The 13,574-nt window shown below is 27.8% G+C and overlaps 1 protein-coding gene and 1 non-coding gene across 2 annotated transcripts; both read left to right on the forward strand.

Moving 5' to 3' along the window:
* The first annotated feature begins 7,442 nt into the window (after positions 1–7,442).
* Positions 7,443–7,561, forward strand: LOC135925605 (5S ribosomal RNA). Its single transcript, XR_010571690.1, has one exon. It is a non-coding gene; the product is annotated as a 5S ribosomal RNA (ribosomal RNA).
* Positions 7,562–12,731: 5,170 nt separating this feature from the next.
* LOC135924479 (uncharacterized) lies at positions 12,732–13,229 on the forward strand. Its single transcript, XM_065459535.1, has one exon. It carries the CDS (start codon positions 12,732–12,734, stop codon positions 13,227–13,229), a length of 498 nt encoding a protein of 165 aa, XP_065315607.1.
* The last annotated feature ends 345 nt before the right edge of the window (positions 13,230–13,574 follow it).

Below are 13,574 nucleotides of genomic sequence, written 5' to 3' on the forward strand. Positions count from 1 at the left end.
ATATTTCAATACCATAGGTTAGGGATGATAGTATATAGATTTTGAAGATATGAATTTTGAAATTATATTTGAGTTCCATAATTTATTGAGTGAATATGTTAATAAATGTATAATATACTTTAATATGTTTAACAAAGTTTGTAGAGAGTTTGTTGAACCTTTAATAACTTTTTTACTTGTTCAATTTTGACATTCCGTTTGTACCTTGTCCTTTTTCACATGAATTACTTTATAAAATTTTCCCTAGAATTTTAAAATTCGGATTTGATTCAGAAGAACCTATCTCCATAATTTCATCTTCATTACTACAAATGTTAAACATTCTACAAATTAATAAAATATAACCTTTACTTATTTAGTTTTGGTGTGTTATTTTTAATCTATCTATCTTTGTGACCTGTAAAATTTCCAACTAATTTTGCAATATATTTATAATATAGGAGGAAAAAATAAAGAAAATAATACAAGTTTTTACGAAGATAATAAAGTTACATTGTGTGATATTTAAATGTTTTAAACATGATACCCTTGATTAAAAATAAAATTTAAGCCATGTCTACCCTTTGAATCAACGTTTGCATTTGATGCAGGCATGAGGCTGTACTATATCGCATAGACGTAAACCAATGGTTATTCTCAATTGTTCATCTGATAAGAGATTACCAAGGTTGCACTAGGCTAACCATTCATGGCCACCAAGTCTATCAGATAATTGAAGGAGTTGAATGCAATCTAAAGGTGTATTGACTTATATATCTGTTTGGTATTTCGAGATTAAAGGTGTGAAAAATTTTTTGTGTGTGATGATTGAAGGTAATACGGTGTTAAAGGGTGTGTTTGCCTTCCATTTCTCAATAGCATCGTCTAATAAACGATCGGTAGGGCATATGTAGCAAGAAATCATAGAATTGTTAGATAATCTAGATAATACGAATGATGATAAGGATAAAAGATTGAGTGGAAAAATATCTAAACCGCCTAGTTTAAAAGGTAGCAGCTGTGCAAGTGACTAATTGAATGAGTTTTGTTTAAAATTTTTTCTAGAAATATTTAAAATTTATCCTGAATTTTAGATATGAAATCATTGTTTTTGAAAAAAGATGATGATCGGAAAATGTGCATAAATATAGGTATGTGCAGGCATTTGCGTATTAAAAATAAAGATTGATGTGCTGGTAGGAGACTTAGAATGTGCTTCATACTGTAAAAGCTTTTAAAAATTTTATGGAGGAAATCTTCTGACTTGGTCGCATTAGCTAATGGGGTCCCAAGTAAGGTTAAGCTATCAGGAGCAATGATTTTGTAGCCTTCCAACTTTTGTGGCTTATTGTTTAAGAAACATAATTCTGTTTTATTTATGTTGAGTACCAGGCCGATAGCTTGGGAATTGATTTCCAGGTGTTTTAAGGCGCTTAGTACATTAGCTGAAGGGCCACAGATGGTCCCATCGTCTAAATACCATAGATTAAGATCTAGGTTGTAATTTTGTTTGATTTGGTAGATGAGATGATGGATTCCAAACTAAAAAAGAAGAGGTCCTAATGGATCCCCATGTTGGATGCCCTCTTGGGATAAAATCTGAAAAGATCTATATGTCAAAGGCGTCTGAAATCCATATGAGGATTCAATAAATTTAGAATAACAGGGGAAAGTTTCATAGAAGAATTTTAAAAATGAGGTACGATGTAGGCTATTGATGGCATTTTTGAAATATATTTTACATATTTAGAATCAGGTGGTGGGTTTTCTAAGTAAATTCTTAAGGTATGAGCCGCTATTCCACAGCCACCCTTGATCCCAAAACCTAGTTGATAAGAGTTTAAAATGTTGACAGCATCATGTTTGATGTGAAAGGAGCCTACTGCTATGGGACGGGTACCACCATATGGCTTAGATAAAGATAAAGCAATTGAGCACCAAAAAGGATTTGGTGAGTTTGTATTGGAATATCATTATTTATTATGTTATTACAAAAAGTTTTTAAAACAATGATGACAGAACTATGGGAAAGATTTTTTGAATTAATTAAGTATTGAAAATAGGAGGGTCTGAAACCATCAAGACCACCTGCTGAGTTTTTATTGAAAGAATTGATAGCATTGACTATTTTATCACGTAAAAATTACAGTCTGGTGGGGGAAGATTATCTGTAGAAAAATTCAGGATGTAGTTAATTCAATAGTTGTAAACACGGTATCCTAAAATAATAAGTTTTTAAAAAGTAATGTTTAAAAAAGGATATTTTTAAATAAAATTTTCGTTATTGGTTTATAAATTTTTTCTTATTTATTTATAAATATAAAGCTATGACGACGCTTATTATATCAGTGATAGAACTTTTAACTTTGGCTTGCTTTACCTTGAGACATGCCTATTTCTGGGGCAAGTATAAATTATTTCATAATTTTTTATTGTTTTCTATAGTATTTCACTTAAAAACGGTCTTTTCGCATTTTATATTTATTAAATAATTTACACGTTTTTCGGATTTTTGTGTCAACAATGTTTCCAAGGGAAATATCCAGAATAATATTTTAATACCATCATTCGTAACTTTTGTTTAAATAAGATGATAGAAATTAATGACAAATCATTTTTTTTAAATTTCTTTTTTCTTATAACAAATATCAGAAATTGTCTGAATTTTTTTATTATAAATAGAAATATTCGTTTTCATGATTAGAAAGAAATCGAGACAAAGAAAACTAAATTGCACCCAAAGAAATAATCTCAAAGTAAAATTATCAAAGACAATGCTCAATTAATAAGGGATAAAATTATCCATAGAAAAACAAGCCCCCAAGAAAAAAAAGGCATATTTAAAAATATTTTCCAAATGATTTGATAATCAACCATTTTTCATTCTTCCAAATATAAAGGCTTTTTCGTGAGAATAATAAAGCATCAATGATTATTAAATGTTTAAGCCTACCATAATTCTTAGAGGTCATGATTTTGATTTATCAAAATAAAAATAGCTATTTTTTTCAAATTTTTTTTTAATTAAAGAGATTAACAATAATTTCAATTAAATTTCACGACTCTTACCAACGTAAAATAAGTAAGATATGGATAGAATTATTTTTTTAAAATCAATGTAAAAAATGGGTATAAAATTTGGACCAGCATTAGTTCTGATAAGAAAATATCGGATCAGTCTTAATGCATACAAAGGAGGGTATGGAAAATACTTTACCAGATAAAAGAGGAGGAGGGGGGGGGGCATGTGTAATTAGTGTTGTTAATTTGCCATCCACTTCTCTAATCTTTTCAACAAGTTTTATAAATCACGTTTTTATTTTATCACTTAATCTTGAATATATTCTTTCCCTATATAATATTTTTTCCACTTCCATTTATTTATTTTTTCCTTCATAGAACCATCGTAATAAAGTTAGCTTAACAAGGGGGTCATTGTATTTTTTTAAAATTATAATGTGAGTTAGTGTTGTTAAACGATTCATTTTGAGCCTATTTTTTTAAAATGGCTAACTCATATTTTAGCCAGAAATATATTGCGTAAGCCTCGAGATTTCGATAATATATGTCTAGACCTTTGTTTCTTCTATGAGCAAAATCTTCTGGCTGGTGTAATATTTTTCTGGATGAATATTGACTTAGCCCTTTTTTAAAAATCGGCTCAAAACGAGCCGTTTAAGAACACTATGTGTAATGTGGGGGAAAATTTTTATTTTTAAAAAATTGATAATATATTAATATGCTGAGACTCATGATTTACGTTTATCAGATTATACAATTATGGTATGATATAATAAATAATGCGTTTTCCATAATATTCACGCGTAAAAATAAATTCTCGCATAACTTCGAAAAAAAAAACCCAAAAGCTCGAAAATTTACGATAGAAATGGAATTTCGCGGCGTTATTCTACCAAAAGTTTTTTCTATGAATTTTTATTATTTCACCATTTGATAATGGAAGCGGTAAAAGCATCTTTGAGAACTAGACGATACTCCGTGAAGAACATATGTTTCTAACCACAGCTATCGTGCTTGGCCAATATTTCGGAATTTAAAATATCTCTGAGAGGATATCTGATTATAAAGGTCCGTGATTACATTAGGCACGGAATGATAAATTGCTCAACCGAATTAAATAAATTCAGCTTGTCTTGCCGCGAGTTTGTCGTCTGCTCGATCCGTATCTGACCACCCCCGTAGACAACCTTTTTTTTGTAATGATGGTTAAAAAAATAAATTTATTATTTTCCTTTTCTATTTATTTTATTTATTCTTTATTTTCACATTTACTTTCTTTCTTTAAATTTTTAAAAAATATATAAAACTTACCACTAGGGCATGAAGGCCATTTATTCGATCTTTTGATTTTGTGAACGACGTTTTGAATATTTTGGAATCCATTGGACGAAATTCAACAAGATGTCACCTGTAAATGTGTCGATCAACTTTAATTCCCGCATATCTTTGTTCCTAAAGGAAAAACAATATGGAGGATAGAATATTATTTCGATTTAAGGGCTGCGTCCAAAATATCAAAACTAATGAAAATAGATAAATAAGCTATTTTTAAATTTTTTTTTGAACACCTATTAATACAACGTCTAACTCGTCATTCACGGTTAAACCTAATTCGCGAATACGAAAATAGAGCAGAATTAGGCGAAATCCACTGATCAAAAAAGGAAGCGTGGACGAATGGCGGCAAAGGCTAAAGAAAAAACCTTAGTTCTTTAATAAATATCATCGACTATCGTTTTAAATAACATATAATATCCATTCCTGATAAATTAATAAGATATTTCACCAAGATTTTATAAATCTTTTCTTGCCCTGATTCAAAGTTAGCGCATGCAAATTACACGGAGGCCCACCCTAGGATTAATTAAATTTCTGATTATTTATATTATGAAGGATTTCAAATAAAATTCGAATCTGTTTTTTTAAAACAAATAACACTGGACAATCTAACATGGGTGACCTATGTAGTTTATGGTTTTTTTAAAAAAAAGATATAAATTTACTTCAAAGTTCTTATATCGACCCGGTATTTATGACGATCACTGGATTCGATGTTTAAAATGAGTTATAACATTGTTTGTGAAGCAAACTGGAAAGAAAGAAAAACGTATTTATAATTGAGCTACTATAATATAAATACTGTTTAAAATAAAATAAATAAAAAAATCTTTCTTTTAACATTCCAGAAATTTCCCGAATATATTTATCACGTTCCTATAGCGTTCCATAATTTTCACCAAATTCCATTTCCGTAGGAACTTTCCCTTCCATGTCCCCTTTATTTTCTATCATTTTTTTTAATATGATGAAAAATAAACAAGTGTAATGGGAAAGTAAAATAAGATATTATTTATTTTAGAATTATTTCTCAGTTTTGATTTCATAAGTTAGTTTGTCTTGTAGGACGATTCCAGTCTCTTAGTGTTGTTAAACGACATAATTTTTTTTAAAAAATGGCTATCCAAATATTTTAGCCAAAACCCTCTGGATTTTGTTGATAGTTGTCCAAACTTTTTTTCCAACATTTAGGTCTTATATATAGTTTAACTCTAGATTCGGAGAAGGCTTATATTTTTTAGAGTATTTGACTAGGACACATACCCCACCGAATTTGATCTGTCAATTGATTGACTTGCCAACCCTTTAACAATTTATTTTCTCATTTATTTTACATAAAACTTGCCCATTTTACTCAAAAATATTTTAAATTTGTCAGCATTCTTAAATATTTTTAGCCCGCTAGCCACCTCAATGCTCAAATAGTCCATTGCATGCAGACCTATAATTTTAAAATTTATTTAAAAAATAAAGATAATAAAATATTGTAAATCAAAATTATTATTTATTAATTAAAAACATAAAAATAGTTGTTTTCTAAATTTCAAGCATTTATATCAGAGACCTGCAGGCTCTACCAGGGCCGGGCCGTATTTTAAAATTTTAAAATATACCCGGGCCTGAAATTTTTTTTAAAAAATACCCGGGTCGGGCCGTATTTTTAAAAAAAATACAACACGAATTAATATACTCGTCAATTAGATGATTAGAATGATTATACATTATAGTTATGATTAATATAGTGTTTGGTGAAAGTTAACACTAGCTAACACTCATCATAGTATATATTACATAATATTATTATAGTTTTCCTGACATGTAATAAATACGCAAAGGATTAAAATAATTATTATATAATGTTATATTTTTTATTAATTAAAATATCAGTTTTATTTTTTTTATAAATACAATTAATATAGTATATTCTCAAAACACAAATTTTTTATAGTATCAATTTGTAATATACTAAATATCTGTTTAGAATTTTAAAAAAAATGTACGTGGTGTTGTTAAACGGCTCATTTTGAGCCGATTTTTAAAAATGGCTAACTCAGTTTTTTATCTAGAAAAATAATATGCAAGCCTGAAAATTTTGCTCATAGAAGAAGCAAAGGTCTAGACATTTAGTATCAAAATTTAGAGGCTTTGTAAATATTTTTCTGGAAAAAATATTGAGTTATGCGTTTTTAAAAATCGGTTCAGAACGAGCCGTTTAACAACATTAGCTAATATGCTTACTTATTAAATGATAATACTCGCCGAAAAATATGATAAAATACCAAATAGATGAATTTTTTATATATACCAGGTCGAATATTAAAAAACTCCGAGCCGGGCTTAAAATTTTTTTTAAAAAAAAATCCAGGTCGAGTCGCCCCCAAATTTTTTTTAAAGGCCTGGCCGTAAAATTTTTTTGAAAAAAAGATTCGGGCATGGCCGAGCCGAAATTTTTCTAATCCGAGCCGAGCTGTGAAATGGTACCTTTGCAGGTCTCTGATTTATATTATTAATTTAGTAAATTAATATTTTTTTAAAAAAAATTATTGAGGGGGGGGGGTAGCTTTTGCCTAAGCCACTGTCAATCAAGACATATATAATACCTAGACTGACGATTCATTCATTAAATGTGTACATCAATGCAAATCATCTGGAGAAGCCATCTTGGTTACACTAATCATTATTAAAATTTTAAACGAGAGCCTAATTGATGCAAACTTTATTAAAGAATTACCGGATCATCGAGATAATAAGGAAGCAAGTTATCAATTTTTTTTTAACATGAGTAGTATGTGTTACAAAAATGGCGGGTCCAGCTGATTTGCTTTTAACGACGCTTAAAAATACATTTTAATGAATGAATCGTCAGTCTAGGTATTATATATTATATGTCATTGGCCACTGATTATCTAGTTCTTAACACACATGGCACACGCCACATTAAATTATACTTTAAAAAATTCTTAAAAAATAATTAAAATCCCTTGAATTTCAAATAGTAATTTTTTTTATTGCCTCTTTATGTTAAAATTATATATTCTTTCGTTTTCTTATTTTAATAACACATTACCTTTATATAAATATTCATTTTCTAGGGTTTAATTATCGATTACGACCATATCACGTTGAAAGCACCGGTTCCCTTTCGAACACCGAAGTTAAGCAACGTTGAGCCTGGTTAGTACTTGGATGGGTGACCGCCTGGGAATCCCAGGTGTCGTTATCTTTTTATTTATTTTTAATTTGATAATTAAAATAATACAAACACAATTTTTTTTAAAATAAATATTTGTATTAAGCAAATAGACTCCGATATAATTTTTTATATGTAATTTTATATTAACAAATTTTATTCTAATTTATATTATTTGCGATTGCACAATGTTAAATCTCTTCAATTTTTGGAATAGAATCGAATTTACTATATAATAAAAATAATGAAATTTTATATAGAAAAACATTGAAAAGAACTAAATAAAAAAAGGTCCATATCACCGTAAAGGGAAGTGAATGCTTGTCTTCGTCAGGGTTGCCTGTAATCTGTTTCATTTTTTTCCTATGGTTTTAATGAAATTGAGGGTCTCTTTTTCGAACATGCCTAAGGTATTGGTAACGATTGGTATGAAGACTTTTATATAATATATATTCTTGCTTTTCTAATCGGGAGTTCTCCTTTCCATTATTACTTCCAGATTTGGTGGAAAAATTTTCCAGCAAGATTTCTCTCAAATTTTTCAAAGAGGAGCTCATTTTTTAAAAAATTAAATTAAATTTTTATCCACTATTTAAGTCTTTATATGTTTAATTGGAAATTAATAAAATTTAATGGGAAATTAATCGACCTCGATCGCAATGTCAATCATTAATAAACAATTAACTCCAAAAGTCGGGTGATCCCTGATAAATTTTTATTTTTGAAAAAATGAGCATTCCAAAATCTTTCAATGTGGAAAGTATTGTTGTGTTTTATGTATTTTGTGAATACCATATTGTGTATTTTTATATTAAATCTTGAGAACTGATTCAATTTGATATATATCTACAAAAATCGTGTCTCGTAGGAGGGGCACGCTATTACTCTAAAAAAATAATAGGAGGCACTCTATTATGGGGAAAATTTTTGTTTTTCAAAGATTTGATGCAAAATTTTAAATTTTTTTTCAAAAAATAGCTTATATGGAAACATTTCATATAAAATACATTATACTATCATATAAAATGGCTATTTAAAAAGCTTGAAATATATTGCAAAAAATATATATTGAATAAAAAATGACGTAATTTTTTACAATGTATTTCATAATTATATATTTATAATATAATTCATAAATCGGAATATATAAAAAAAAGTATAAATAAACCAGTAGCGTCACTATTGGGATGGACTCGAGATCCTGAAAAATTTGACTCAAAATTTTTTGAAATTATCTTTTTACACTAAAAAAATAGGAGTTATCTAAAAATAATTAAAAATTTTTTGAGTCCCCTGAGATTGTAAAGGCTAGTGACGCCCTTAAAATTTACTGTATTACCATAGAGAACTTTTTCAATATTTTTAATAATTAACTATTGTGACTTGTCGGTAACTTATTAATGTATGGGAAAACATTCCACATAATGAGAGAAACCCAGTAAAAGCTTATCATCAATAAACTAACTGAAAATATATTTTATTGTAAGACTTACAGGCAACTTAATCATAATGACATTCATAAGACGAAAGTTGAACTCACATTCAGCAGTGTTACAAGGAATTGTGTTAATACATTTTGAAACTCTTTCAAACCATAGAGGCTATTACTGTCATTATTATCATCAATATATTCTTCAAAAATTTATTGCGAGATCCACATCGAGCTTCAGTCGGAAATTAAGTTATTATATTTGCTCTTTACCATAACAAATGTGAGAGTCCCCTGATTAGTTATCTTTTCTAAATATTACATATAAGTTAGGTAAAAAGATAATACTGATTTTGTTGACTTCTAAGAATGCGGCTTCTGAGAATTGCGAAATTACGAGAATCATTTTTTTTGTTTTATTACGAATCAGTTTAATTTTTCACTCCAAATATAAAATGTAATTCGATCTTTTTATAAAATTTGTAATTAATATAATGTCATTCACAATTGGAATTAGTGTATCCAAAAAAAAAGAAAAGTAATTTAAATTTTGAAGGTCATTACCAAAACAAAATAAATAGTTTAAAGGAATTATAAATTACAACTACTTACCACTTCACTCTTTTTTTTAAAGTTTTCGCCCTCTGTCTAACATCTTATCGTTGATCTTGCTACCGGTTTCTTCATCATTTATTGTTCTCTTGTCCTTTGTTGATCTTGATTGTTATCATTTCCTTAGTTTTGATCCACAAAAAAATTCTTGTTTATATAGCATAAGCTATTGAAAGTTTATTTAAATTTAAAAATTCTTTGTAATAAAAATTTTTTATTTTTATTTATTACATATATATTTTTTAATCTTTTTATATTCATTATGAAATTTTTTAGGCTTCTGATTGGTTGACTGTTAAGACTCTGATCTTGCACTTGTAATTTCGTTTTGTTTTGGCACGTCGCCATTATTTGTTTATTTTTGTTTTTTTCGTAAATAACTTTTTATATTTAAATTCGGCTACAAAAGTAATTAAAGCACTAACCTCTAACAAGGAAGCCCTAAAGAAGGATATAAATTTCATCGTTAGTGCTTTCTGGCCATAATTTGACCTCTAGACATTTCTTTAGCGTATTACAATTTTTTATAAAGACGGTTAACCAAATTAATTACGGAATTCAAATTTGCTAATTAAGCACTAAATAATGGCGAAAACCGAATGTTTAGTATTACTATAGTTTTTGTTTTGGCACGTCGCCATTATTTGTTTTTTTTGCAATTAACTTTTTATTCTAAAATTCGGCTACAAAAGTAATTCAAGCACTAATCTCTACTAAGGAAGCCCTAAAGAATGATATAAATTTTATCGTTAGTGCTTTCATAATTTTCTGGCCAAAATTTGACCTCTAAATATTTCTAGCGTATTACGATTTTTTCATACGACGGTTATCCAAATTAATTATGGAATTCAAATTTACTAATTAAGCTCTAAATAATGGCGAAAACCGGATGTTAACTACTACTCTAGTTCAGGGTTGGGCAGTATCGCGGATATTTGTATCAGACTTTTTTAAAATTTTGGAAAGTATCTTGTATCCAGTATCTAAGATAAATATTATTTAAAAGTATTTGTATCTTAACCAACTTTGTATTCAAAAAGATACAGATACTTAAAAAAATTTATATTGGTTAATTTAAATAGTATTAAAATTTAAAATGATATTGTTTTAAGATTTAAATGAAAAATTTAATCAAAATTTAGATATTTTAAGATAATTTTTGATATATGACGTTGGTCGTCATATAGCAATTTGCTAACAATTAGAACTACCATATTAGAATCGTTTTATATCTGTCTATTTTAAAATTAAGGAAGAAGAAAATAGATTAATATGTTTATCTTCGTCTTCAGATGATTCTTCAACCAAACATTATAACAATAAATTTAAACTAAGCATACTTAATGGCAAATTTTTTGAAGTACTTCAAGATAATCATAATAAAGAAATTCATCGTGACTTTGGTATTAACGAAAAAGTTATAGCAACTGTTACAGATAACGGCTCTAACTTTAAGAAAGCTTTCAAGGAGTTTGGATATTTTATGGAAGCTGTAGAGAATGACTTTGACATCAATGATGATGAATGTATAGAATTCGAAGTCACTAAAAGTATTATTTAATAAAAGATTTTATTCTAAAATTATTTATTTGTTTATATTTAAGGGTCTAAAAAAGAATCAATATAATTGCCTCAGCACATTCGTTGTCTATGCCATACGATAAGCCTTATTGCCAGAACAGATGCCGAGAAAACTATAAGGATTTTTTTGCCATTTCTAGAATTCATCATCCCACACTAGCCAAATGTACTAAGCTATGGAATGCAAATAATAGGCCTAAAACTACAGAACTTATCAAAGCAGTTTTAGGAAAACAATTTGTTACACCTTGTTGCACTAGATGGATTAGTTTTATGATAGTCTTCATAGTTTATTAAAATTTAAAGGCGAACTTCCTAAATTATGTTAAAAATTAGAATTTCCTCTATTAAGAGATATTGAAATTCAATATTTAGAAGAATATTGCAATATAATGGCCCCATTGGCTATAGCGATTGACAAAATACAGAGTGAAATCAACTGCTATTATGGAAAATCAACTCCAATTTTAAATGTCGTTAAAAAAAAAATACAAATTTAATTCAAACCAATCTACAATTTTGCAAACCATTAGCTATTGCCATAGAAAATTATTATAATTGCTGATATTTTAAATTTAATTGATTTTGTCAATTTTTTTTTTAATTTTAAATATATAATATTATTATTACTATTCGTAATTACGTATTATTGATTTTTATTTAAAAAAAAATATAATATTAAAAATTATTATTATTTTTTAAAAAAAAGTTGTTGAAAAAAGAAAATTTTTGTTTTTAATTCATTATATTTTTTTGATTAAATTTTTGAAAAATAAAATTAATAAAGGATAAAAAAAAGGGTTGTAAAAAAAATAATAATTATTATTATTGAAAAGATAAAGAGTTGTAGAAAATTAAAAGAAAAGGAGTTGAAGTAAGTTTTTTTTTAATAAGAAAATTATTACCAAATACAACGTGTGGAAATAAATTAAAAGAAAAAGAGTTGAAATAAAATATTTTAAAATAAGAAAATTGCGTTGAAAGAGTTGATCGTTTTTTTTAAAAAAAATTAAGAAATATTAAATGTTGATTTAGGTTTAAAATAGCGGAGAAATATCACATTGGTGCCGTGACCGAAAAGTGTTGTAAATTATTGAATAAATTTTAAAGAGTTGAATTTGAACAAAATATACAAGTGTTGTAAATTATTGAATAAATTTTAAAGAGTTGAAATTTAACAGAATATACAAGTGTGTTGAGAAATTATATTGTAATTGTATTAAAGGTTGTTATATTGTAATAACAGGTTGTAATAATAAATTGGCATAAAACAGAGTTGTTTAACAAGGAAATTGTTGATAAATTGGTATTAAATAAAATTAGAAAAGAGATTCGAAACGAATTTAGGGTAGAAAAAATTTTGAGTTGAATATATGTATGTTTGAGTTGAATATATGTATAAGTGTATATTTGGAGTATTTACGTTATTAATACTGTCTTATTTATTAACACTACAAGTTATTAAAATATTTATTTTAAAGGTGATTGTCAATTTTATGTGAGATGAAAAGTTTTAAATTTATAAAATACTGGGAGGTCCAATATAATATTATTGGAGCATTGCTGGTGTTGGGTATATGGATGTGTAGTTTAATCCTAGGAAGGAGGACTAGGCGCAATCGAAGTGTTAGAATCAAAGGGCAGTCTTTAACGATAGAAGGAAATAATGGAGAGGAGGATGTGATGGGAAAGGTAACTTGGTTACCAGTGCAGGAATTAATAAAGGGTTGGACTGATAGTGAGGTATTAGGTTTATCAGAAAATAATTTAATAAATAGACGTGCTGAAGGCGATGTATTTGGGAAATATGAGTATAGAAGTCAAGTGTTGAGACCATATGGAGACAGAAAAAATCTGGTGAAAAATAGAACGGAGATGAGACCGAGATTTAATTCTCGAGGGAGAGGAGACATAACTTGTTATAATTGTGGTGGACAAGGACATATGGTTAGGGATTGTCAAGAAACAAAGTGTTTTGGATGCGGCAAACGTGGTCATATAGCCCCCTTTTGTTCGCAGAAACAAGAAAAATTGAGATGCGCCGGGTGCGGGAGATTTGGTCATAATAAAGAGAATTGATATGCTATTCTTTAAAAATATTAAATTAAAATTTATTTAGAAATTATAAAAGATATTTTAAACCTGCCAGGCATATTATTAAACAATTTTAGAAAATGGATTCTTCAGTTTTAGGTAAACTGATTGTTGTTGCATAAAACAGCGTCTAATTCGGGGGGGGGGTACGGATAGGAACAGTTTTCATTCAATTATTTTTGAGGGAGGTAGGCATTTAAAGAGGGTAAGCTAGGGGTAGTATAAATTTATTGAGGTGTTATATATTAAATTTTTAGAAAAAATAAGGTAAATGTATTGATGTATAAATTAATACTATTTTTATAGACGTATTTTAATATTATGATATTG

This window comes from Gordionus sp. m RMFG-2023, chromosome 2 (assembly GCF_954871325.1).
Source record: "Gordionus sp. m RMFG-2023 chromosome 2, tfGorSpeb1-WG-v2, whole genome shotgun sequence".
In the NCBI taxonomy this organism is placed as follows: Eukaryota; Metazoa; Nematomorpha; class Gordioida; order Chordodea; family Parachordodidae; genus Gordionus; species Gordionus sp. m RMFG-2023.

Coding starts and splice junctions, on each gene's coding strand:
- LOC135924479 (XM_065459535.1), top strand. CDS start 12,732: ATGTGTAGTTTAATCCTAGGAAGGAGGACTAGGCGCAATCGAAGTGTT.